General features: G+C 39.5%; 1 protein-coding gene across 3 annotated transcripts in view; it reads left to right on the forward strand.

The window, feature by feature from the left end:
- The window catches only part of LOC109882321 (sorting nexin-17), an 84680-nt gene that overhangs the window by 37145 nt on the left and 20007 nt on the right, over nucleotides 1–27528 (forward strand). For all 3 annotated transcript variants that reach the window (XM_031800451.1, XM_031800450.1, XM_031800452.1), the window contains 4 exons: nucleotides 1763–1850; nucleotides 12530–12599; nucleotides 13778–13870; nucleotides 15187–15390. In XM_031800451.1, the coding sequence (XP_031656311.1) occupies nucleotides 1763–1850; nucleotides 12530–12599; nucleotides 13778–13870; nucleotides 15187–15390 (455 nt within the window). The remainder of the gene's footprint in view (nucleotides 1–1762; nucleotides 1851–12529; nucleotides 12600–13777; nucleotides 13871–15186; nucleotides 15391–27528) is intronic.

A 27528-nucleotide genomic window follows, 5' to 3' on the forward strand; every position in this document is an offset into this window, starting at 1 on the left:
AACATGGCAGCAACACAACATGACAACAACATGGTAGCAACATGACAACAACATGGTAGCAGCACAACATGACAACAACATGGTAGCAACACAACATGACAACACATGGTAGCAACACAACATGACAACACATGGTAGCAACACAACATGACAACAACATGGTAGCAACACAACATGACAACAACATGGTAGCAACACAACATGACAACACATGGTAGCAACACAACATGGTAGCAACACAACATGGTAGCAACACAACATGGTAGCAACACAACATGACAGCACATGGTAGCAACACAACATGGTAGCATCACAACATGACAACAACATGGTAGCAACACAACACAACATGACAACAACATGGTAGCAACACAACATGACAACAACATGGTAGCAACTCAACATGACAACACATGGCAGCAACACAAAATGGCAGCAGCACAACATGGTAGCAGCATAAAACATGGTACAAACATTATTGGGCACAGACACCAGCACAAAGGGCAAGACGGTAGAGACAACAATACATCACACAAAGCAGCCACAACTGTCAGTAAGAGTCCATGATTGAGTTTTTGAATGAAGAGATGGAGATAAAACTGTCCAGTTTGAGTGTTTGTTGCAGCTCTAGCTGCTCGAGAGCCCCCTTTACCTTCCGATCTATAAATTACGTCTCCGTAATCTAGCGGGATGGTCATCTGAATCAGAGTTAGTTTGGCAGCTGGGGTGAAAGAGGAGCGATTACGATAGAGGAAACCAAGTCTAGATTATCTTTAGCCTGCAGCTTTGATATGTGCTGAGAGAAGGACAGTGTACCGTCTAGCCATACTCCCAAGTACTTGTATGAGGTGACTACCTCAAGCTCTAAACCCTCAGAGGTAGTAATCACACCTGTGGGGAGAGGGGCATTCTTCTTACCAAATCACATGACCTTTGTTTTGGAGGTGTTAAGAACAAGGTTAAGGGTAGATAAAGCTTGTTGGACACTATGAAAACTTCGTTGTAGAGCATTTAACACAAAATCCGGGAAGGTGCCAGCACGTGGGGCCTAGGATCGAGCCTTGGGGTACTCCCATGGTGACAGGCAGTGGCTGAGACTGCAGATGTTCTGACTTTATGCACTACACTCTTTGAGAGAGGTAGTTAGCAAACCAGGCCAAAGACCCCTCCGAGACACCAATACTCCTTAGCCAGCCACAAGAATGGAATGGTCTACCGTATCAAAAGCTTTGGCCAAGTCAATAAAAATAACAGAACAACATTGCTTAGAATCAAGGGTAATGGTGACATCATTGAGGACCTTTTAAGGTTGCAGTGACACATCCATAACCTGAGTGGAAACCAGATTACATACCAGAGAGAATACTATAGACATACCAGAGAGAATACTATAGACATACCAGAGAGAATACTATAGACATACCAGAGAGAATACTATAGACATACCAGAGAGAATACTATAGACATACCAGAGAGAATACTATAGACATACCAGAGAGAATACTATAGACATCAAGAAAGCCAGTCAGTTGATTATGGACAAGTTTTTCCCAACACTTTTGATAAACAGGGCGCAATAGAAATAGGCCTATAACAGTTAGTGGTGGTTCTGTCCAGATGGACCCTGCTGGGTTCTGTCCAGATGGACCCTGCTGGGTTCTGTCCAGATGGACCCTGCTGGGTTCTGTCCAGATGGACCCTGCTGGGTTCTGTCCAGATGGACTGTCCTCATCTGTCTGTCTCTCTCTCTTTTTCTCTCCAGTTGTGAGGAAGCTGCAGGAGTTTGAGTTACCGTACGTATCAGTCACCAGCTTACGAAGCTCAGAGTTCCACATCATCCTGCGGAAAAGGTATCTCTACTCCTCTACCTCTCTACATGTTGATTGTCATGTTCTAACTACTTGTCTAGATATGCAGCTCCAATCAGAACTACAGTCACTTGGATTGAATAGCTGGCAGTTAAATACAACAAAGATACTCAACAAATGTCAACCACTCGGCTCTTTTTAGGAAGAAGCAACTGTTACAAGGTTTCTCTCCTTCCAAGTGCTGACAAGTGAGGACCAGTCTGGATTCTCTAATCTAGCTACATAATCTCTTCCCATAGATGATCTTGTGAAACCGTTTGACTACACCACGAACCTTACCGAGAGATGTCACCAGTACTGTACTTGTGACCTCCCCAGACACTTGGGTATCCTGAGTTGTCCCAGTATGAGTCCAGCTGGTTTATATAAAGTGAAGCCATCTGGTACAGAGAGAAATATAACAGATTGACTGAAGAGCGAAGAGTTTTATCATGAGCAACAACAACAAAAAATACTTGAAGGAAGTCTGGTCCTCTGGCTACCATGTGTGTTAGTGACGTGAGGTTTCTCTGTCTGCAGTCTGAGACCTGATAACTTCTCTCCCTCCTCGACTTTTAGCACCTGTCTTGTGTCAACTTCCTCCGTCTCTCTCTGCTTCTCTTTGATCTTCCTCTCTCCCCGTGCCCCCCCCTCCTCTCTCGCTTTGGCTCTCTCATTCTCTCTCTCTCGCACGCTATCTTTCTTTCTCTCTCTCCTGACTCATAACATGCATAACGACACAACACAGACACTTTCACTCACCATATGCTGCTGCTACTCTGTTCTTTATTTTACTCTTATTATTCTCTATCCCGATGCCTAGTCACTTTACCCTGCCTTCATGTACCTATCTACCTCAACTACCTTATTATTATCTATCCTGATGCCTAGTCACTTTACCCTGCCTTCATGTACATATCTACCTCAAATACCTTATTATTATCTATCCTGATGCCTAGTCACTTTACCCTGCCTTCATGTACATATCTACCTCAAATACCTTATTATTATCTATCCTGATGCCTAGTCACTTTACCCTGCCTTCATGTACATATCTACCTCAAATACCTTATAGCTCTGCACATTGATCTGGTACTTCCTGTATATAGCTCTGCACATTGATCTGGTACTTCCTGTATATAGCTCTGCACATTGATCTGGTACTTCCTGTATATAGCTCTGCACATTGATCTGGTACTTCCTGTATGTAGCTCTGCACATTTATCTGGTACTTCCTGTATATAGCTCTGCACAGTGATCTGGTACTTCCTGTATATAGCTCTGCACATTGATTTGGTACTTCCTGTATATAGCTCTGCACATTGATCTGGTACTTCCTGTATGTAGCTCTGCACAGTGATCTGGTACTTCCTGTATGTAGCTCTGCACAGTGATCTGGTACTTCCTGTATATAGCTCTGCACAGTGATCTGGTACTTCCTGTATGTAGCTCTGCACAGTGATCTGGTACTTCCTGTTTGTAGCTCTGCACATTGATCTGGTACTTCCTGTATGTAGCTCTGCACATTGATCTGGTACTTCCTGTATGTAGCTCTGCACAGTGATCTGGTACTTCCTGTATATAGCTCCATTCCTGTGGTTTTATTTATTCCTCTTGTGTTACTATTACATTTGTATTGTTCTTTTAAACTCTGCATCGTAGGCACGTTTTTCACAGTAAAGTCTACACCGTTCTTTCTACCCCTCTCTCTTCCTCGTCACCTCCCCCTCCAGAACAGAAAGGGATAAACTAGACAGGATGTTGTTGTTTCACCCCCTCCTGTCTCCCTCAAGGAAAGTCTTAGCCCTTCTGACCTACTTGTAACAGAGACTGAGTGTGAATGGCAACTTATTCCATATATAGAGCCCTATTGGTCCTGGTCAAAAACAGTGCACTATATAGAGGTGAGTAACAGAACTAGCAGCGGTCATTTAGGACGCAGATGGAGAACGGTGAGCAACAGAACTAGCAGCGGTCATTTAGGACGCAGATGGAGAACGGTGAGTAACAGAACTAGCAGCGGTCATTTAGGACGCAGATGGAGAACGGTGAGCAACAGAACTAGCAGCGGTCATTTAGGACGCAGATGGAGAACGGTGAGCAACAGAACTAGCAGCGGTCATTTAGGACGCAGATGGAGAACGGTGAGTAACAGAACTAGCAGCGGTCATTTAGGCCGCAGATGGAGAACGGTGAGTAACAGAACTAGCAGCGGTCATTTACGACGCAGATGGAGAACGGTGAGCAACAGAACTAGCAGTGGTCATTTAGGACGCAGATGGAGAACGGTGAGTAACAGAACTAGCAGCGGTCATTTAGGACGCAGATGGAGAACGGGGAGTAACAGAACTAGCAGCGGTCATTTAGGACGCAGATGGAGAACGGTGAGCAACAGAACTAGCAGCGGTCATTTAGGACGCAGATGGAGAACGGTGAACAACAGAACTAGCAGCGGTCATTTAGGACGCAGATGGAGAACGGTGAGCAACAGAACTAGCAGCGGTCATTTAGGGCGCAGATGGAGAACGGTGAGTAACAGAACTAGCAGCGGTCATTTAGGACGCAGATGGAGAACGGTGAGCAACAGAACTAGCAGCGGTCATTTAGGACGCAGATGGAGAACGGTGAGTAACAGAACTAGCAGCGGTCATTTAGGACGCAGATGGAGAACGGTGAGTAACAGAACTAGCAGCGGTCATTTAGGACGCAGATGGAGAACGGTGAACAACAGAACTAGCAGCGGTCATTTAGGACGCAGATGGAGGACGGTGAGCAACAGAACTAGCAGCGGTCATTTAGGACGCAGATGGAGAACGGTGAGTAACATAACTAGTAGCGGTCATTTAGGACGCAGATGGAGAACGGTGAGCAACAGAACTAGCAGCGGTCATTTAGGACGCAGATGGAGAACGGTGAACAACAGAACTAGCAGCGGTCATTTAGGACGCAGATGGAGAACGGTGAGTAACAGAACTAGCAGCGGTCATTTAGGACGCAGATGGAGAACGGTGAGCAACAGAACTAGCAGCGGTCATTTAGGACGCAGATGGAGAACGGTGAGTAACAGAACTAGCAGCGGTCATTTAGGACGCAGATGGAGAACGGTGAGTAACAGAACTAGCAGCGGTCATTTAGGACGCAGATGGAGAACGGTGAGCAACAGAACTAGCAGCGGTCATTTAGGACGCAGATGGAGAACGGTGAGCAACAGAACTAGCAGCGGTCATTTAGGACGCAGATGGAGAACGGTGAGTAACAGAACTAGCAGCATCAACCCAGGGAGCCTGAAACACTAACCCCCAGATCAACAACTGGATTATAATGAAAGCATAATGTTCCGTTTTGTTGAAGACTGAGACTTACTTGCCAGGTCAAATAAGTTGAAATATGCAGTGGTTAGTAGAGATGAATCCCTCTCCCCTCTTCTTCCTCCCCCCCTCTCCTCCATCCCCTTCTAATTCTCCCTCTTCTCTCCCCCTGCTGGGGTCTATGAATTGCTCATGCGGCCAGAGTTAATCCTCTTTTATAAACAACTTCTAATTGCTCCCCTTAAATATCCCTGGCTTCATCCTCATTCACTAGTTAGGTTCCAGGGAGATTATGGGGTGTTAAACTGGCTGGATTACAGATTATGGAGTGTTAAACTGGTCAGATTACAGTTGTATTATGGGGTGTTAAACTGGTCAGATTACAGTTGTATTATGGGGTGTTAAACTGGTCAGATTACAGTTGTATTAAGGGGTGTTAAACTGGTCAGATTACAGGTGTATTAAGGGGTGTTAAACTGGTCAGATTACAGTTGTATTATGGGGTGTTAAACTGGTCAGATTGCAGATTATGGGGTGTTAAACTGGTCAGATTACAGTTGTATTATGGGGTGTTAAACTGGTCAGATTACAGTTGTATTATGGGGTGTTAAACTGGTCAGATTGCAGATTATGGGGTGTTAAACTGGTCAGATTGCAGATTATGGGGTGTTAAACTGGTCAGATTACAGTTGTATTATGGGGTGTTAAACTGGTCAGATTACAGTTGTATTATGGGGTGTTAAACTGGTCAGATTACAGTTGTATTAAGGGGTGTTAAACTGGTCAGATTGCAGTTGTATTAAGAGTTGTTAAACTGGTCAGATTGCAGATTATGGGTGTTAAACTGGTCAGATTACAGTTGTATTATGGGGTGTTAAACTGGTCAGATTACAGTTGTATTATGGGGTGTTAAACTGGTCAGATTACAGTTGTATTAAGGGGTGTTAAACTGGTCAGATTGCAGTTGTATTAAGAGTTGTTAAACTGGTCAGATTGCAGATTATGGGGTGTTAAACTGGTCAGATTACAGTTGTATTATGGGGTGTTAAACTGGTCAGATTACAGTTGTATTATGGGGTGTTAAACTGGTCAGATTACAGTTGTATTAAGGGGTGTTAAACTGGTCAGATTACAGTTGAATTAAGGGGTGTTAAACTGGTCAGATTACAGTTGAATCGCAGTAGCTATGTACAGGGTCAGTTCCAGGGTCAGTAGCTATATACAGGGTCAGTAGCTATATACAGGGTCAGTAGCTATATACAGGGTCAGTAGCTATATACAGGGTCAGTAGCTATATACAGGGACAGTTCCAGGGTCAGTAGCTATATACAGGGTCAGTAGCTATATACAGGGTCAGTAGCTATATACAGGGTCAGTAGCTATATACAGGGTCAGTAGCTACAGTGCCTTGCGAAAGTATTCGGCCCCCTTGAACTTTGCGACCTTTTGCCACATTTCAGGCTTCAAACATAAAGATATAAAACTGTATTTTTTTGTGAAGAATCAACAACAAGTGGGACACAATCATGAAGTGGAACGACATTTATTGGATATTTCAAAAACTGAAAAATTGGGCGTGCAAAATTATTCAGCCCCCTTAAGTTAATACTTTGTAGCGCCACCTTTTGCTGCGATTACAGCTGTAAATCGCTTGGGGTATGTCTCTATCAGTTTTGCACATCGAGAGACCGAAAATTTTTCCCATTCCTCCTTGCAAAACAGCTCGAGCTCAGTGAGGTTGGATGGAGAGCATTTGTGAACAGCAGTTTTCAGTTCTTTCCACAGATTCTCGATTGGATTCAGGTCTGGACTTTGACTTGGCCATTCTAACACCTGGATATGTTTATTTTTGAACCATTCCATTGTAGATTTTGCTTTATGTTTTGGATCATTGTCTTGTTGGAAGACAAATCTCCGTCCCAGTCTCAGGTCTTTTGCAGACTCCATCAGGTTTTCTTCCAGAATGGTCCTGTATTTGGCTCCATCCAACTTCCCATCAATTTTAACCATCTTCCCTGTCCCTGCTGAAGAAAGGCAGGCCCAAACCATGATGCTGCCACCACCATGTTTGACAGTGGGGATGGTGTGTTCAGGGTGATGAGCTGTGTTGCTTTTACGCCAAACATAACGTTTTGCATTGTTGCCAAAAAGTTCAATTTTGGTTTCATCTGACCAGAGCACCTTCTTCCACATGTTTGGTGTGTCTCCCAGGTGGCGTGTGGCAAACTTTAAACAACACTTTTTATGGATATCTTTAAGAAATGGCTTTCTTCTTGCCACTCTTCCATAAAGGCCAGATTTGTGCAATATACGACTGATTGTTGTCCTATGGACAGAGTCTCCCACCTCAGCTGTAGATCTCTGCAGTTCATCCAGAGTGATCATGGGCCTCTTGGCTGCATCTCTGATCAGTCTTCTCCTTGTATGAGCTGAAAGTTTAGAGGGACGGCCAGGTCTTGGTAGATTTGCAGTGGTCTGATACTCCTTCCATTTCAATATTATCGCTTGCACAGTGCTCCTTGGGATGTTTAAAGCTTGGGAAATCTTTTTGTATCCAAATCCGGCTTTAAACTTCTTCACAACAGTATCTCGGACCTGCCTGGTGTGTTCCTTGTTCTTCATGATGCTCTCTGCGCTTTTAACGGACCTCTGAGACTATCACAGTGCATGTGCATTTATACGGGGACTTGATTACACACAGGTGGATTGTATTTATCATCATTAGTCATTTAGGTCAACATTGGATCATTCAGAGATCCTCACTGAACTTCTGGAGAGAGTTTGCTGCACTGAAAGTAAAGGGGCTGAATAATTTTGCACGCCCAATTTTTCAGTTTTTCATTTGTTAAAGTTTGAAATATCCAATAAATGTCGTTCCACTTCATGATTGTGTCCCACTTGTTGTTGATTCTTCACAAAAAATTACAGTTTTATATCTTTATGTTTGAAGCCTGAAATGTGGCAAAAGGTCGCAAAGTTCAAGGGGGCTGAATACTTTCGCAAGGCACTGTATATACAGGGTCAGTAGCTATATACAGGGTCAGTTCCAGTACTATATTAAGAATGTACAGAAATACTGGAGTGATGGAAGTAGATATATAGAGAGGGAAGGATGGAGGTAGATATGTATAGGGGGAAGGATGGAGGTAGATACTGTATAGGGGTTAGGGGACAGGGATACTGGAGTGATGGAGGTAGATACTGTATAGGGGTTAGGGGACAGGGATACTGGAGTGATGGAGGTAGATATGTATAGGGGGAAGGATGGAGGTAGATACTGTATAGGGGGAAGGAGACAGGGATACTGGAGTGATGGAGGTAGATATGTATAGGGGTTAGGGGACAGGGATACTGGAGTGATGGAGGTAGATATGTATAGGGGGAAGGAGACAGGGATACTGGAGTGATGGAGGTAGATATGTATAGGGGTTAGGGGACAGGGATACTGGAGTGATGGAGGTAGATATGTATAGGGGTTAGGTGACAGGGATACTGGAGTGATGGAGGTAGATATGTATAGTGGGAAGGATGGAGGTAGATATGTATAGGGGGAAGGATGGAGGTAGATATGTATAGGGGTTAGGGGACAGGGATACTGGAGTGATGGAGGTAGATATGTATAGGGGTTAGGGGACAGGGATACTGGAGTGATGGAGGTAGATATGTATAGGGGTTAGGTGACAGGGATACTGTAGTGATGGAGGTAGATATGTATAGGGGTAAGGATGGAGGTAGATATGTATAGGGGTTAGGTGACAGGGATACTGTAGTGATGGAGGTAGATATGTATAGGAGTAAGGATGGAGATAGATATGTATAGGGGGAAGGGGACAGGGATACTGGAGTGATGGAGGTAGATATGTATAGTGGGAGGGAAGGATGGAGGTAGATATGTATAGGGGGAAGGATGGAGGTAGATATGTATAGGGGGAAGGATGGAGGTAGATATGTATAGTGGGAAGGATGGAGGTAGATATGTATAGGGGGAAGGATGGAGGTAGATATGTATAGGGGGAAGGATGGAGGTAGATATGTATAGGGGTTAGGGGACAGGGATACTGGAGTGATGGAGGTAGATATGTATAGGGGGAAGGAGACAGGGATACTGGAGTGATGGAGGTAGATATGTATAGGGGGAAGGAGACAGGGATACTGGAGTGATGGAGGTAGATATGTATAGTGGGAAGGATGGAGGTAGATATGTATAGTGGGAGGGAAGGATGGAGGTAGATACTGTATGTATAGGGGGAAGGATGGAGGTAGATACTGTATGTATAGGGGGAAGGATGGAGGTAGATACTGTATGTATAGGGGGAAGGATGGAGGTAGATACTGTATGTATAGGGGGAAGGATGGAGGTAGATACTGTATGTATAGGGGGAAGGATGGAGGTAGATACTGTATGTATAGGGGGAAGGATGGAGGTAGATATGTATAGGGGGAAGGATGGAGGTAGATACTGTATAGGGGGAAGGATGGAGGTAGATATGTATAGGGGGAAGGATGGAGGTAGATACTGTATAGGGGGAAGGATGGAGGTAGATACTATATAGGGGGAAGGATGGAGGTAGATATGTATAGGGGGAAGGCTACTTTGAAGAATCTAAAATATATTTAGATTCGTTTAAACCTTACAACATGATTCCATTTGTGTTATTTCATAGTTTTTGATGTCCTCACTATTATTCTACCGTGTAGAAAATAGTAAAAACTCTTGAATGAGTAGGTGTGTCCAAACTTGACTGTGTGAGTTAATTTTATTCAGCAAAGGGAATAACACTCAGTCACATGTGTTAGTTTTCTGCACCTTTATTTTCTACTCCGCAACCAGCTCTGTTTTTAAGGCATAGCAGTCAAAATACAGTTGACCTATGTCCTACAGAAGTCGGGAGGACTTGAGTGGAGATGTTGAGTTTCACTGTAAATCCTCAGCTGGTCAGTGTGGTTCTAGTAGTATTCGTCCTCCAGGTTAGGTATGTAAGGGCTTCGGAGGAGGTAGGGCGGCAGACGAGGGGACACAGGCCTCACACCATAATCGTCAAAAAGGCTGATGTGGTCCTTAACGAGATGAGGGTCAGAAATCAGCTCCAGGTTAGCAGTCTCCTCCCCCCTACCTCTGTTCCATAGGGGTGCTGCCAGACCTCCACCAATCAGAACCAAGATCAGGAGGAGAGCCATCTAATCACAGGTGCTCAGAACCACTATTTTTAAATGGCAAGGAAGATTAGTCTGATACACAACGCTATAAAACCTAGTGGTATAGAATGAGTCTGATACACTATAAAACCTAGTGATATAGAATGAGTCTGATACACAACACTATAAAACCTAGTGATATAGAATGAGTCTGATACACAACACTATAAAACCTAGTGATATAGAATGAGTCTGATACACAACACTATAAAACCTAGTGATATAGAATTAGTCTGATACACAACACTATAAAACCTAGTGATATAGAATGAGTCTGATACACAACACTATAAAACCTAGTGATATAGAATGAGTCTAATACACAACACTATAAAACCTAGTGATATAGAATGAGTCTAATACACAACACTATAAAACCTAGTGATATAGAATGAGTCTGATAGACACTATAAAACCTAGTGATATAGAATGAGTCTGATACACAACACTATAAAACCTAGTGATATAGAATGAGTCTGATAGACACTATAAAACCTAGTGATATAGAATGAGTCTGATACACTATAAAACCTATTGAAAATGAAAAACTATTGCCACAAATACCTTTTTATGCCACTAAGCACCTCCCCTCCAAGAGCACCTGTGGTTGTTTTGCAATACCTTAATCACTCCTGCTAATTATTAGTATTAAATTATAAATAAAATTAAAAAACAATTGCTTGATTGCTTAGCCAGTCGATAATGACAAACTAAAGTTAATGAAAGTATTTAACCTAGTTGCGTTCTATGATGTCATAATGAGGCATGTCATCACAAACCATTCTAAGGTTTCTCAGGAAGTGACAGAACATTGGCTACTGTGATAATAAGGCTAACATGAGAATATCATGATATCTTCTCTAAGATGCTTTTTTTTTAATGGACACTTAGTCAGATTCCTTCCCATAAACTGACCGAAGAAGATGTCCCAACAACATTTTGTTATTGAATATCAAAAAAATCTAACCCAAAATATTACTCAATGATTCTATGAATTTGAACAAGACCATCCACCACACATGCATTACATGTGAATTTTAAACCCTCAGAACAATCCTCTTTCGAAGCATTCAGGGGAACACGTCCCATATAATGCTGTGATTGAAGACTCAGAGCAGACACTGTGGTTGTGCCACTTACCTACACAGCCCTTTAGTCAGTACACTCACTTAGCTGATTGAACAGGCTGGCTGGCTGCATTCCAGGCACGAAGCCAGCAGGTGTCGATGATCAGACTTCATGACATTTCATACCCAACAAAGATACAACAGCCCCTCCAACACTTTAACGTTTTATTAACAGCTTGAAATTAAATATCATTTTGCTTTTTTAAAAATTTAACTTCCATTGTACATTTTTTTTTTTTTTTTTTTTAATTTTCAGGCTTCAAGTTCTTGAAGTTCTTCAAGTTCTTCAATTTTCAGGCTTCAAGTTCTTGAAGTTCTTCAAGTTCTTCAATTTTCAGGCTTCAAGTTCTTGAAGTTCTTCAAGTTCTTCAATTTTCAGGCTTCAAGTTCTTGAAGTTCTTGAAGTTCTTCAATTTTCAGGCTTCAAGTTCTTGAAGTTCTTCAAGTTCTTCAATTTTCAGGCTTCAAGTTCTTGAAGTTCTTCAAGTTCTTCAATTTTCAGGCTTCAAGTTCTTGAAGTTCTTCAAGTTCTTCAATTTTCAGGCTTCAAGTTCTTGAAGTTCTTCAAGTTCTTCAATTTTCAGGCTTCAAGTTCTTGAAGTTCTTCAAGTTCTTCAATTTTCAGGCTTCAAGTTCTTGAAGTTCTTCAAGTTCTTCAATTTTCAGGCTTCAAGTTCTTGAAGTTCTTCAAGTTCTTCAATTTTCAGGCTTCAAGTTCTTGAAGTTCTTCAAGTTCTTCAATTTTCAGGCTTCAAGTTCTTGAAGTTCTTCAAGTTCTTCAATTTTCAGGCTTCAAGTTCTTGAAGTTCTTCAAGTTCTTCAATTTTCAGGCTTCAAGTTCTTGAAGTTCTTCAAGTTCTTCAATTTTCAGGCTTCAAGTTCTTGAAGTTCTTCAAGTTCTTCAATTTTCAGGCTTCAAGTTCTTGAAGTTCTTCAAGTTCTTCAATTTTCAGGCTTCAAGTTCTTGAAGTTCTTCAAGTTCTTCAATTTTCAGGCTTCAAGTTCTTGAAGTTCTGCTGGTTCACGTATTCTCTCCCTCTTGTTGTTCTAGTTACTGGGACACGGCGTATGACAGTGATGTGATGGACAACCGAGTGGGACTAAATCTACTATACACTCAGGTGAGGGGTCGCAGGTCAGAGGTCATACCGGTTGTCTGCTGGCTTTTCTTCCTCCTTCATTTGGGGTATATGGGTATTTTGAATGATCAAGTAGGTCTAAAGATCAGGTTTGTGTTTTTAGGATTTCTGATTTAATCTCCTTGTATACCTGAAACATGCCTCCTCTTAGGGCTGTGATGATACCAGTATCGCTGTCTTGTTTCCCGGGCAAAAACACGAAGCAGACAACTCTTTGTTCCTTTTACAAACCAGCTGTATGAAAATACCGACATGTGCACTACTATATAGAACACTACTTTAGACCAGGGCCCTATTCCCTACATGGTGCACTACTTTAGACCAGAGCCCCTAGGTCTCTGGTCTAAAGTAGTGCACTATATAGGGAATAGGTCTCTGGTCTAAAGTAGTGCACTATGTAGGGAATAGGTCTCTGGTCTAAAGTAGTGCACTATGTAGGGAATAGGTCTCTGGTCTAAAGTAGTGCACTATGTAGGGAATAGGTCTCTGGTCTAAAGTAGTGCACTATATAGGGAATAGGTCTCTGGTCTAAAGTAGTGCACTATGTAGGGAATAGGGCCCTGGTCTAAAGTAGTGCACTATGTAGGGAATAGGTCTCTGGTCTAAAGTATTGCACTATTTAGGGAATAGGGCTCCATTTGGGAAGTAGCCATGTCTTTCTATAGCAACACCCCCTACCCAGATACAGCAGCAACATGGGGGTGTTTCTATAGCAACACCCCCTACCCAGATACAGCAGCAACATGGGGGTGTTTCTATAGCAACACCCCCTACCCAGATACAGCAGCAAAATGGGGGTGTTTCTATAGCAACACCCCCTACCCAGATACAGCAGCAACATGGGGGTGTTTCTATAGCATTTCAGAGATGGTTCATCTGATCTGGCTGCTGTCTTGGCTCTGTGTGGGGGGCTTAGCTAATGTTATGGGCCAAAGGATGCAATATTTTATTGGAAAGAGAGAATTGTCTGTTTGCCATTGTCTGCAATGTGTGTGTCATTGACTTGTATATGTGTGTATTCAGCTGCCAAATGTGTGTGTTTTGGTGTTTAATTCAACAGTGGAATAGTTCATTTTGGACTTAAACTGAGGAACAGTTGTATCTGAAGCCTCTATGAGGAGGGTTTGGGGCAGAAAGATGATTCTTGTCTCTCTCCCTAGACGGTGTCGGACATAGATAGAGGCTGGATCCTCGTTAACAAGGACCAGCACAGACAGCTGAAATCACTGCAGGAGAAAGGATCCAAGAAAGAAGTAAGCAAGACTGTCTCCTAGAACTATATCCCTCTTCTTCTAGCAAGACTGTCTCCTAGAACTATATCCCTCTTCTTCTAGCAAGACTGTCTCCTAGAACTATATCCCTCTTCTTCTAGCAAGACTGTCTCCTAGAACTATATCCCTCTTCTTCTAGCAAGACTGTCTCCTAGAACTATATCCCTCTTCTTCTTCTGCCAAGACTGTCTCCTAGAACTATATCCCTCTTCTTCTAGCAAGACTGTCTCCTAGAACTATATCCCTCTTCTTCTAGCAAGACTGTCTCCTAGAACTATATCCCTCTTCTTCTAGCAAGACTGTCTCCTAGAACTATATCCCTCTTCTTCTTCTGCCAAGACTGTCTCCTAGAACTATATCCCTCTTCTTCTTCTGCCAAGACTGTCTCCTAGAACTATATCCCTCTTCTTCTTCTTCTACCAAGACTGTCTCCTAGAACTATATCCCTCTTCTTCTACCAAGACTGTCTCCTAGAACTATATCCCTCTTCTTCTAGCAAGACTGTCTCCTAGAACTATATCCCTCTTCTTCTTCTGCCAAGACTGTCTCCTAGAACTATATCCCTCTTCTTCTTCTTCTACCAAGACTGTCTCCTAGAACTATATCCCTCTTCTTCTTATTCTACCAAGACTGTCTCCTAGAACTATATCCCTCTTCTTCTTCTACCAAGCTGGTGCAGAGTGACAGTATTATAGAAGAAGAAGAAGTTGAATGGGTTGGAGGCAAAATCTCCTGTGTATTAGTTATAAAGTGGAGCAATGGCTTCCAATCAACTACATAGTAACTTTGTAGGTAGTCGCACCATTTAGTAGTTAACCGATTTTTATCTCCAATACTCCCTTTAGGAAGACATTTTGGATTAAAAATGAAGCTATTGTAGAAGGTTGTGGCCAGTGGTGTAGCCAATGTCTTTCTGCCTGTTTCTCCAGTTCCTTCTGCTAGTTCATGTCTTTCTGCCTGTCTCTCCAGTTCATTCTGCTAGTTCATGTCTTTCTGCCTGTCTCTCCAGTTCATTTTGCTAGTTCATGTCTTTCTGCCTGTCTCTCCAGTTCATTCTGCTAGTTCATGTCTTTCTGCCTGTCTCTCCAGTTCATTCTGCTAGTTCATGTCTTTCTGCCTGTCTCTCCAGTTCATTCTGCTAGTTCATGTCTTTCTGCCTGTCTCTCCATTAGGCTATGATTTCTGTCTGTTTCTCCAGTTCATTAGGCTAAGATGTCTGCCTGTTTCTCCAGTTCATTAGGCTAAGATGTCTGCCTTTCTCCAGTTCATTAGGCTAAGATGTCTGCCTGTTTCTCCAGTTCATTAGGCTCGGTCAGACGCTGAAGTACTTTGGCTACATCAAGTTTGACCCGTGCGTGACAGACTTCCCGGAGAAGGGCTGTCACGTGATCGTCTCTGCAGGCAACAACGAACTTAACTTCCAGGTCAAGCTGCCCAATGAACAGATGAAGGAGGGGAGCTTCAAGGTCACGCGCATGAGGTGCTGGAGGGTCACTTCGTCTGTAAGTAACCCTCCCCCAAATTACGTTACTCTACTCTCTATTTTAAGTGTCCTCTGAATGCTGAATTTGGAGTAGAGGGAAGTTGTTCTCTACGGTCAGTTTTACAGGGGAGGGGAACCAATTTCATCATTCGTCCAAATTATGACCGAATTGGTGTTAGCGTGACCTCTCACTTCCCCCTTTCCCCTCCCTCTCATTAAAACAAGTGTGGTTCTCCCATTTTTCTCCCCCCCCCCTGTAGTGTGCCACACACATGCTTCTATTCCTCTCCTCTGGGTAAACTGACCACTTACACACAACCCCACAGAGCCCCTTTATCACCCAGCCAGACAGCTGTATGCTCATTCTAAGGCGTATGGTACAGGAAGCAGGAAGGGACATGTACAGTGCCAATGTAGGACGAAAGACAGGTCATTGCCTGACTACAGTTTAACTGTCTTCACACACCTCTATAAAGACCTCTATAATCTCTCTAACCTCTATAAAGACCTCTATAATCTCTGTAACCTCTATAAAGACCTCTCTAATCTCTATAATCTCTGTAACCTCTATAATCTCTGTAACCTCTATAATCTCTATAACCTCTATAAAGACCTCTGTAACCTCTATGAAGACCTCTAACCTCTATAAAGACCTCTATAATCTCTATAAAGACCTCTATAAAGACCTCTATAATCTCTATAAAGACCTCTATAATCTCTATAAAGACCTCTATAATCTCTATAAAGACCTCTCTAACCTCTATAAAGACCTCTGTAATCTCTATAAAGACCTCTGTAACCTCTATAAATACCTCTCTAACCTCTATAAAGACCTCTCTAACCTCTATAAAGACCTCTATAATCTCTCTAACCTCTATAAAGACCTCTATAATCTCTGTAACCTCTATAAAGACCTCTCTAATCTCTATAATCTCTGTAACCTCTATAATCTCTGTAACCTCTATAATCTCTATAACCTCTATAAAGACCTCTGTAACCTCTATAAAGACCTCTAACCTCTATAAAGACCTCTATAATCTCTATAAAGACCTCTATAATCTCTATAAAGACCTCTATAATCTCTATAAAGACCTCTATAATCTCTATAAAGACCTCTCTAACCTCTATAAAGACCTCTGACCTCTATAAAGACCTCTCTAACCTCTATAACGACCTCTATAATCTCTGTAACCTCTATAAAGACCTCTGTAACCTCTATAAAGACCTCTATAATCTCTCTAACCTCTATAAAGATCTCTATAATCTCTCTAACCTCTATAAAGACCTCTGTAATCTCTCTAACCTCTATAAAGACCTCTGTAACCTCTATAAAGACCTCTCTAACCTCTATAACGACATCTATAACCTCTATAAAGACCTCTGTAACCTCTATAAAGACCTCTGTAACCTCTATAAAGACCTCTGTAACCTCTATAAAGACCTCTCTAACCTCTATAAAGACCTCTGTAACCTCTATAAAGACCTCTGTAACCTCTATAACGACCTCTATAATCTCTATAACCTCTTTAAAGACCTATATAATCTCTCTAACCTCTATAAAGACCTCTGTAACCTCTATAAAGACCTCTCTAACCTCTATAAAGACCTCTATAATCTCTGTAACCTCTATAAAGACCTCTGTAACCTCTATAAAGACCTATGTCACCTCTATAAAGACCTCTGTAACCTCTATAAAGACCTCTGTAACCTCTATAAAGACCTCTGTAATCTCTATAAAGACCTCTGTAACCTCTATAAAGACCTCTCTAACCTCTATAAAGACCTCTCTAACCTCTATAAAGACCTCTATAATCTCTGTAACCTCTATAAAGACCTCTATAATCTCTGTAACCTCTATAATCTCTGTAACCTCTATAATCTCTATAACCTCTATAAAGACCTCTGTAACCTCTATAAAGACCTCTAACCTCTATAAAGACCTCTATAATCTCTATAAAGACCTCTATAATCTCTATAAAGACCTCTATAATCTCTATAAAGACCTCTCTAACCTCTATAAAGACCTCTCTAACCTCTATAAAGACCTCTCTAACCTCTATAAAGACCTCTCTAACCCCTATAAAGACCTCTATAACCTCTATAAAGACCTCTATAATCTCTCTAACCTCTATAAAGACCTCTAACCTCCATAAAGACCTCTCTAACCTCTATAACGACCTCTATAATCTCTATAATCTCTATAAAGACCTCTATAATCTCTATAAAGACCTCTATAATCTCTATAAAGACCTCTCTAACCTCTATAAAGACCTCTCTAACCTCTATAAAGACCTCTGTAACCTCTATAAAGACCTCTATAATCTCTCTAACCTCTATAAAGACCTCTATAATCTCTCTAACCTCTATAAAGACCTCTGTAATCTCTCTAACCTCTATAAAGACCTCTATAACCTCTATAAAGACCTCTGTAACCTCTATAAAGACCTCTGTAAACTCTATAAAGACCTCTGTAATCTCTATAAAGACCTCTCTAACCTCTATAAAGACCTCTATAATCTCTATAAAGACCTCTGTAACCTCTATAACGACCTCTGTAACCTCTATAAAGACCTCTGTAACCTCTATAAAGACCTCTGTAACCTCTATAACGACCTCTATAACCTCTTTAAAGACCTCTATAATCTCTCTAACCTCTATAAAGACCTCTGTAACCTCTATAAAGACCTCTCTAACCTCTATAAAGACCTCTATAATCTCTGTAACCTCTATAAAGACCTCTATAACCTCTATAAAGACCTCTGTAACCTCTATAAAGACCTCTGTAACCTCTATAAAGACCTCTGTAATCTCTATAAAGACCTCTGTAACCTCTATAAAACCTCTGTAACCTCTATAAAGACTTCTCTAACCTCTATAAAGACCTCTATAATCTCTGTAACCTCTATAAATACCTCTATAATCTCTATAAAGACCTCTGTAACCTCTATAAAGACCTCTCTAACCTCTATAAAGACCTATATAATCGCTGTAACCTCTATAAAGACCTCTATAATCTCTGTAACCTCTATAAAGACCTCTAATCTCTGTAACCTCTATAAAGACCTCTATAATCTCTGTAACCTCTATAAAGACCTCTATAATCTCTGTTACCTCTATACAGACCTCTATAATCTCTGTAACCTCTATAAAGACCTCTATAATCTCTGTAACCTCTATAAAGACCTCTATAATCTCTCTAACCTCTATAAAGACCTCTATAACCTCTATAAAGACCTCTATAATCTCTATAATCTCTATAAAGACCTCTATAATCTCTATAAAGACCTCTTAAATCTCTATAAAGACCTCTCTAACCTCTATAAAGACCTCTATAATCTCTCTAACCTCTATAAAGACCTCTCTAACCTCTATAAAGACCTCTCTAACCTCTATAAAGACCTCTATAACCTCTATAAAGACCTCTATAATCTCTCTAACCTCTATAAAGACCTCTAACCTCTATAAAGACCTCTCTAACCTCTATAACGACCTCTATAATCTCTGTAACCTCTATAAAGACCTCTGTAATCTCTATAAAGACCTCTATAATCTCTCTAACCTCTATAAAGACCTCTGTAATCTCTCTAACCTCTATAAAGACCTCTATAATCTCTCTAACCTCTATAAAGACCTCTGTAACCTCTATAAAGACCTCTCTAACCTCTATAAAGACCTCTATAATCTCTCTAACCTCTATAAAGACCTCTATAATCTCTCTAACCTCTATAAAGACCTCTATAACCTCTATAAAGACCTCTATAACCTCTATAAAGACCTCTAATCTCTGTAACCTCTATAAATACCTCTATAATCTCTATAAAGACCTCTGTAACCTCTATAAAGACCTCTATAATCTCTCTAACCTCTATAAATACCTCTATAATCTCTATAAAGACCTCTGTAACCTCTATAAAGACCTCTCTAACCTCTATAAAGACCTCTATAATCCCTCTAACCTCTATAAAGACCTCTATAATCTCTCTAACCTCTATAAAGACCTCTATAATCTCTCTAACCTCTATAAAGACCTCTGTAACCTCTATAAAGACCTCTCTAACCTCTATAAAGACCTCTATAATCTCTGTAACCTCTATAAAGACCTCTATAACCTCTATATAGACCTCTGTAACCTCTATAAAGACCTCTGTAACCTCTATAAAGACCTCTGTAATCTCTATAAAGACCTCTGTAACCTCTATAAAGACCTCTCTAACCTCTATAAAGACCTCTCTAACCTCTTTAAAGACCTCTATAATCTCTCTAACCTCTATAAAGACCTCTATAATCTCTCTAACCTCTATAAAGACCTCTATAACCTCTATAAAGACCTCTATAACCTCTATAAAGACCTCTATAATCTTTGTAACCTCTATAAATACCTCTATAATCTCTATAAAGACCTCTGTAACCTCTATAAAGACCTCTATAATCTCTCTAACCTCTATAAATACCTATATTATCTCTATATAGACCTCTCTAACCTCTATAAAGACCTCTATAATCTCTAACCTCTATAAAGATCTCTATAATCTCTCTAACCTCTATAAAGACCTCTGTAACCTCTATAAAGACCTCTCTAACCTCTATAACGACCTCTATAACCTCTATAAAGACCTCTGTAACCTCTATAAAGACCTCTGTAACCTCTATAAAGACCTCTCTAACCTCTATAAAGACCTCTGTAACCTCTATAAAGACCTCTGTAACCTCTATAAAGACCTCTGTAACCTCTATAAAGACCTCTGTAACCTCTATAAAGACCTCTGTAACCTCTATAAAGACCTCTGTAACCTCTATAAAGACCTCTGTAACCTCTATAAAGACCTATCTAGCCTCTATAAAGACCTCTATAATCTCTCTAACCTCTATAAAGACCTCTCAAAATCTCTATAATCTCTATAAAGACCTCTATAATCTCTATAAAGACCTCTATAATCTCTATAAAGACCTCTCTAACCTCTATAAAGACCTCTCTAACCTCTATAAAGACCTCTCTAACCTCTATAAAGACCTCTATAATCTCTCTAGCCTCTATAAAGACCTCTCTAACCTCTATAAAGACCTCTCTAACCTCTATAAAGACCTCTTTAACCTCTATAAAGACCTCTATAATCTCTCTAACCTCTATAAAGACCTCTAACCTCTATAAAGACCTCTCTAACCTCTATAACGACCTCTATAATCTCTGTAACCTGTATAAAGACCTCTGTAACCTCTATAAAGACCTCTATAATCTCTCTAACCTCTATAAAGACCTCTATAATCTCTCTAACCTCTATAAAGACCTCTGTAATCTCTCTAACCTCTATAAAGACCTCTATAATCTCTCTAACCTCTATAAAGACCTCTGTAACCTCTATAACGACCTCTCTAACCTCTATAACGACCTCTATAACCTCTATAAAGACCTCTGTAACCTCTATAAAGACCTCTCTAACCTCTATAAAGACCTCTATAATCTCTATAAAGACCTCTGTAACCTCTATAACGACCTCTGTAACCTCTATAAAGACCTCTGTAACCTCTATAAAGACCTCTGTAACCTCTATAAAGACCTCTGTAACCTCTATAACGACCTCTATAATCTCCATAACCTCTTTAAAGACCTCTATAATCTCTCTAACCTCTATAAAGACCTCTGTAACCTCTATAAAGACCTCTCTAACCTCTATAAAGACCTCTATAATCTCTGTAACCTCTATAAAGACCTCTATAACCTCTATAAAGACCTCTGTAACCTCTATAAAGACCTCTGTAACCTCTATAAAGACCTCTCTAACCTCTATAAAGACCTCTCTAACCTCTATAAAGACCTCTATAATCTCTCTAACCTCTATAAAGACCTCTATAATCTCTCTAACCTCTATAAAGACCTCTATAATCTCTCTAACCTCTATAAAGACCTCTGTAATCTCTCTAACCTCTATAAAGACCTCTATAACCTCTATAAAGACCTCTGTAACCTCTATAAAGACCTCTGTAAACTCTATAAAGACCTCTGTAATCTCTATAAAGACCTCTCTAACCTCTATAACGACCTCTATAACCTCTATAAAGACCTCTGTAACCTCTATAAAGACCTCTCTAACCTCTATAAAGACCTCTATAATCTCTATAAAGACCTCTGTAACCTCTATAACGACCTCTGTAACCTCTATAAAGACCTCTGTAACCTCTATAAAGACCTCTGTAACCTCTATAAAGACCTCTGTAACCTCTATAACGACCTCTATAACCTCTTTAAAGACCTCTATAATCTCTCTAACCTCTATAAAGACCTCTGTAACCTCTATAAAGACCTCTATAATCTCTGTAACCTCTATAAAGACCTCTATAACCTCTATAAAGACCTCTGTAACCTCTATAAAGACCTCTGTAACCTCTATAAAGACCTCTGTAATCTCTATAAAGACCTCTGTAACCTCTATAAAAACCTCTGTAACCTCTATAAAGACCTCTCTAACCTCTATAAAGACCTCTATAATCTCTGTAACCTCTATAAATACCTCTATAATCTCTATAAAGACCTCTGTAACCTCTATAAAGACCTCTCTAACCTCTATAAAGACCTATATAATCTCTGTAACCTCTATAAAGACCTCTATAATCTCTGTAACCTCTATAAAGACCTCTAATCTCTGTAACCTCTATAAAGACCTCTATAATCTCTGTAACCTCTATAAAGACCTCTATAATCTCTGTTACCTCTATACAGACCTCTATAATCTCTGTAACCTCTATAAAGACCTCTATAATCTCTGTAACCTCTATAAAGACCTCTATAATCTCTCTAACCTCTATAAAGACCTCTATAACCTCTATAAAGACCTCTATAATCTCTATAATCTCTATAAAGACCTCTATAATCTCTATAAAGACCTCTTAAATCTCTATAAAGACCTCTCTAACCTCTATAAAGACCTCTATAATCTCTCTAACCTCTATAAAGACCTCTCTAACCTCTATAAAGACCTCTCTAACCTCTATAAAGACCTCTATAACCTCTATAAAGACCTCTATAATCTCTCTAACCTCTATAAAGACCTCTAACCTCTATAAAGACCTCTCTAACCTCTATAACGACCTCTATAATCTCTGTAACCTCTATAAAGACCTCTGTAATCTCTATAAAGACCTCTATAATCTCTCTAACCTCTATAAAGACCTCTGTAATCTCTCTAACCTCTATAAAGACCTCTATAATCTCTCTAACCTCTATAAAGACCTCTGTAACCTCTATAAAGACCTCTCTAACCTCTATAAAGACCTCTATAATCTCTCTAACCTCTATAAAGACCTCTATAATCTCTCTAACCTCTATAAAGACCTCTATAACCTCTATAAAGACCTCTATAACCTCTATAAAGACCTCTAATCTCTGTAACCTCTATAAATACCTCTATAATCTCTATAAAGACCTCTGTAACCTCTATAAAGACCTCTATAATCTCTCTAACCTCTATAAATACCTCTATAATCTCTATAAAGACCTCTGTAACCTCTATAAAGACCTCTCTAACCTCTATAAAGACCTCTATAATCCCTCTAACCTCTATAAAGACCTCTATAATCTCTCTAACCTCTATAAAGACCTCTATAATCTCTCTAACCTCTATAAAGACCTCTGTAACCTCTATAAAGACCTCTCTAACCTCTATAAAGACCTCTATAATCTCTGTAACCTCTATAAAGACCTCTATACCCTCTATATAGACCTCTGTAACCTCTATAAAGACCTCTGTAACCTCTATAAAGACCTCTGTAATCTCTATAAAGACCTCTGTAACCTCTATAAAGACCTCTCTAACCTCTATAAAGACCTCTCTAACCTCTATAAAGACCTCTATAATCTCTCTAACCTCTATAAAGACCTCTATAATCTCTCTAACCTCTATAAAGACCTCTATAACCTCTATAAAGACCTCTATAACCTCTATAAAGACCTCTATAATCTTTGTAACCTCTATAAATACCTCTATAATCTCTATAAAGACCTCTGTAACCTCTATAAAGACCTCTATAATCTCTCTAACCTCTATAAATACCTATATTATCTCTATATAGACCTCTCTAACCTCTATAAAGACCTCTATAATCTCTAACCTCTATAAAGATCTCTATAATCTCTCTAACCTCTATAAAGACCTCTGTAACCTCTATAAAGACCTCTCTAACCTCTATAACGACCTCTATAACCTCTATAAAGACCTCTGTAACCTCTATAAAGACCTCTGTAACCTCTATAAAGACCTCTCTAACCTCTATAAAGACCTCTGTAACCTCTATAAAGACCTCTGTAACCTCTATAAAGACCTCTGTAACCTCTATAAAGACCTCTGTAACCTCTATAAAGACCTCTGTAACCTCTATAAAGACCTCTGTAACCTCTATAAAGACCTATCTAACCTCTATAAAGACCTCTATAATCTCTCTAACCTCTATAAAGACCTCTCAAAATCTCTATAATCTCTATAAAGACCTCTATAATCTCTATAAAGACCTCTATAATCTCTATAAAGACCTCTCTAACCTCTATAAAGACCTCTCTAACCTCTATAAAGACCTCTCTAACCTCTATAAAGACCTCTATAATCTCTCTAGCCTCTATAAAGACCTCTCTAACCTCTATAAAGACCTCTCTAACCTCTATAAAGACCTCTTTAACCTCTATAAAGACCTCTATAATCTCTCTAACCTCTATAAAGACCTCTAACCTCTATAAAGACCTCTCTAACCTCTATAACGACCTCTATAATCTCTGTAACCTGTATAAAGACCTCTGTAACCTCTATAAAGACCTCTATAATCTCTCTAACCTCTATAAAGACCTCTATAATCTCTCTAACCTCTATAAAGACCTCTGTAATCTCTCTAACCTCTATAAAGACCTCTATAATCTCTCTAACCTCTATAAAGACCTCTGTAACCTCTATAACGACCTCTCTAACCTCTATAACGACCTCTATAACCTCTATAAAGACCTCTGTAACCTCTATAAAGACCTCTCTAACCTCTATAAAGACCTCTATAATCTCTATAAAGACCTCTGTAACCTCTATAACGACCTCTGTAACCTCTATAAAGACCTCTGTAACCTCTATAAAGACCTCTGTAACCTCTATAAAGACCTCTGTAACCTCTATAACGACCTCTATAATCTCCATAACCTCTTTAAAGACCTCTATAATCTCTCTAACCTCTATAAAGACCTCTGTAACCTCTATAAAGACCTCTCTAACCTCTATAAAGACCTCTATAATCTCTGTAACCTCTATAAAGACCTCTATAACCTCTATAAAGACCTCTGTAACCTCTATAAAGACCTCTGTAACCTCTATAAAGACCTCTCTAACCTCTATAAAGACCTCTCTAACCTCTATAAAGACCTCTATAATCTCTCTAACCTCTATAAAGACCTCTATAATCTCTCTAACCTCTATAAAGACCTCTATAACCTCTATAAAGACCTATATAACCTCTATAAAGACCTCTGTAATCTCTCTAACCTCTATAAAGACCTATATAATCTCTCTAACCTCTATAAAGACCTCTGTAACCTCTATAAAGACCTCTGTAACCTCTATAAAGACCTCTCTAACCTCTATAAAGACCTCTATAATCTCTATAAAGACCTCTATAATCTCTGTAACCTCTATAAAGACCTCTATAATCTCTATAAAGACCTCTTACATCTCTATAATGACCTCTCTAACCTCTATAAAGACCTCTCTAACCTCTATAAAGACCTCTATAACCTCTATAAAGACCTCTATAATCTCTCTAACCTCTATAAAGACCTCTGTAACCTCTATAAAGACCTCTGTAACCTCTATAAAGACCTCTCTAACCTCTATAAAGACCTCTATAATCTCTATAAAGACCTCTGTAACCTCTATAACGACCTCTGTAACCTCTATAAAGACCTCTGTAACCTCTATAACGACCTCTGTAACCTCTATAACGACCTCTATAATCTCTATAACCTCTTTAAAGACCTCTATAATCTCTCTAACCTCTATAAAGACCTCTATAATCTCTATATACTCAATAAAGACCTCTATAACCTCTATAAAGACCTCTATAATCTCTGTAACCTCTATAAAGACCTCTATAATCTCTCTAACCTCTATAAAGACCTCTGTAACCTCTATAAAGACCCCTGTAACCTCTATAAAGACCTCTGTAATCTCTATAAAGACCTCTGTAACCTCTATAAAGACCTCTGTAACCTCTATAAAGACCTCTCTAACCTCTATAAAGACCTCTATAATCTCTCTAACCTCTATAAAGACCTCTATAATCTCTCTTACCTCTATAAACACCTCTATAAAGACCTCTATAATCTCTCTAACCTCTATAAATACCTCTATAATCTCTGTAACCTCTATAAAGACCTCTATAATCTCTGTAACCTCTATAAAGACCTCTATAATCTCTGTAACCTCTATAAAGACCTCTATAATCTCTGTAACCTCTATAAAGACCTCTACAATCTCTGTAACCTCTATAAAGACCTCTATAATCTCTGTAACCTCTATAAAGACCTCTTTAATCTCTATAAGACCTCTTAAATCTCTATAATGACCTCTCTAACCTCTATAAAGACCTCTATAACCTCTATAAAGACCTCTATAATCTCTGTAACCTCTATAAAGACCTCTATAATCTCTGTAACCTCTATAAAGACCTCTATAATCTCTGTAACCTCTATAAAGACCTCTACAATCTATGTAACCTCTATAAAGACCTCTATAATCTCTGTAACCTCTATAAAGACCTCTATAATCTCTATAAAGACCTCTTAAATCTCTATAATGACCTCTCTAACCTCTATAAAGACCTCTCTAACCTCTATAAAGACCTCTCTAACCTCTATAAAGACCTCTATAACCTCTATAAAGACCTCTATAATCTCTCTAACCTCTATAAAGACCTCTAACCTCTATAAAGACCTCTCTAACCTCTATAACGACCTCTATAATCTCTGTAACTTCTATAAAGACCTCTGTAATCTCTATAAAGACCTCTATAATCTCTCTAACCTCTATAAAGACCTCTATAATCTCTCTAACCTCTATAAAGACCTCTGTAATCTCTCTAACCTCTATAAAGACCTCTGTAATCTCTCTAACCTCTATAAAGACCTCTATAATCTCTATAATCTCTATAAAGACCTCTATAATCTCTATAAGACCTCTTAAATCTCTATAAAGACCTCTCTAACCTCTATAAAGACCTCTCTAACCTCTATAATCTCTCTAACCTCTATAAAAGACCTCTCTAACCTCTATAAAGACCTTTCTAACCTCTATAAAGACCTCTATAAATACCTCTATAATCTCTCAAACCTCTATAAAGACCACTAACCACTATAAAAACCTCTCTAACCTCTATAACGACCTCTATAATCTCTGTAACCTCTATAAAGACCTCTGTAATCTCTATAAAGACCTCTATAATCTCTCTAAACCTCTATAAAGACCTCTATAATCTCTCTAACCTCTATAAAGACCTCTGTAATCTCTAACCTCTATAAAGACCACTATAATCTCTCTAACCTCTATAAAGACCTCTGTAACCTCTATAAAGACCTCTGTAACCTCTATAAAGACCTCTGTAACCTCTATAAAGACCTCTGTAACCTCTATAAAGACCTCTGTAATCTCTATAAAGACCTCTGTAACCTCTATAAAGACCTCTGTAACCTCTATAAAGACCTCTCTAACATCTATAAGACCTCTATAACCTCTATAAAGACCTCTATAATCTCTCTAACCGCTATAAAGACCTCTATAATCTCTCTAACCTCTATAAAGACCTCTATAACCTCTATAAAGACCTCTATAACCTCTATAAAGACCTCTATAATCTCTGTAACCTCTATAAATACCTCTATAATCTCTATAAAGACCTCTCTAACCTCTATAAAAGCCTCTATAATCTCTGTAACCTCTATAAAGACCTCTATAATCTCTGTAACCTCTATAAAGACCTCTATAATCTCTGTAACCTTCTATAAAGACCAATCTATAATCTCTCTAACCTCTATAAAGACCTCTATATCTCTCTAACCTCTATAAAGACCTCTATAATCTCTGTAACCTCTATAAGACCTCTATAACCTCGATAACCTCTATAAGACCTCTAATCCTTAAAT

Source organism: Oncorhynchus kisutch, linkage group LG21 (assembly GCF_002021735.2).
Source record: "Oncorhynchus kisutch isolate 150728-3 linkage group LG21, Okis_V2, whole genome shotgun sequence".
Classification (NCBI taxonomy): Eukaryota; Metazoa; Chordata; class Actinopteri; order Salmoniformes; family Salmonidae; genus Oncorhynchus; species Oncorhynchus kisutch.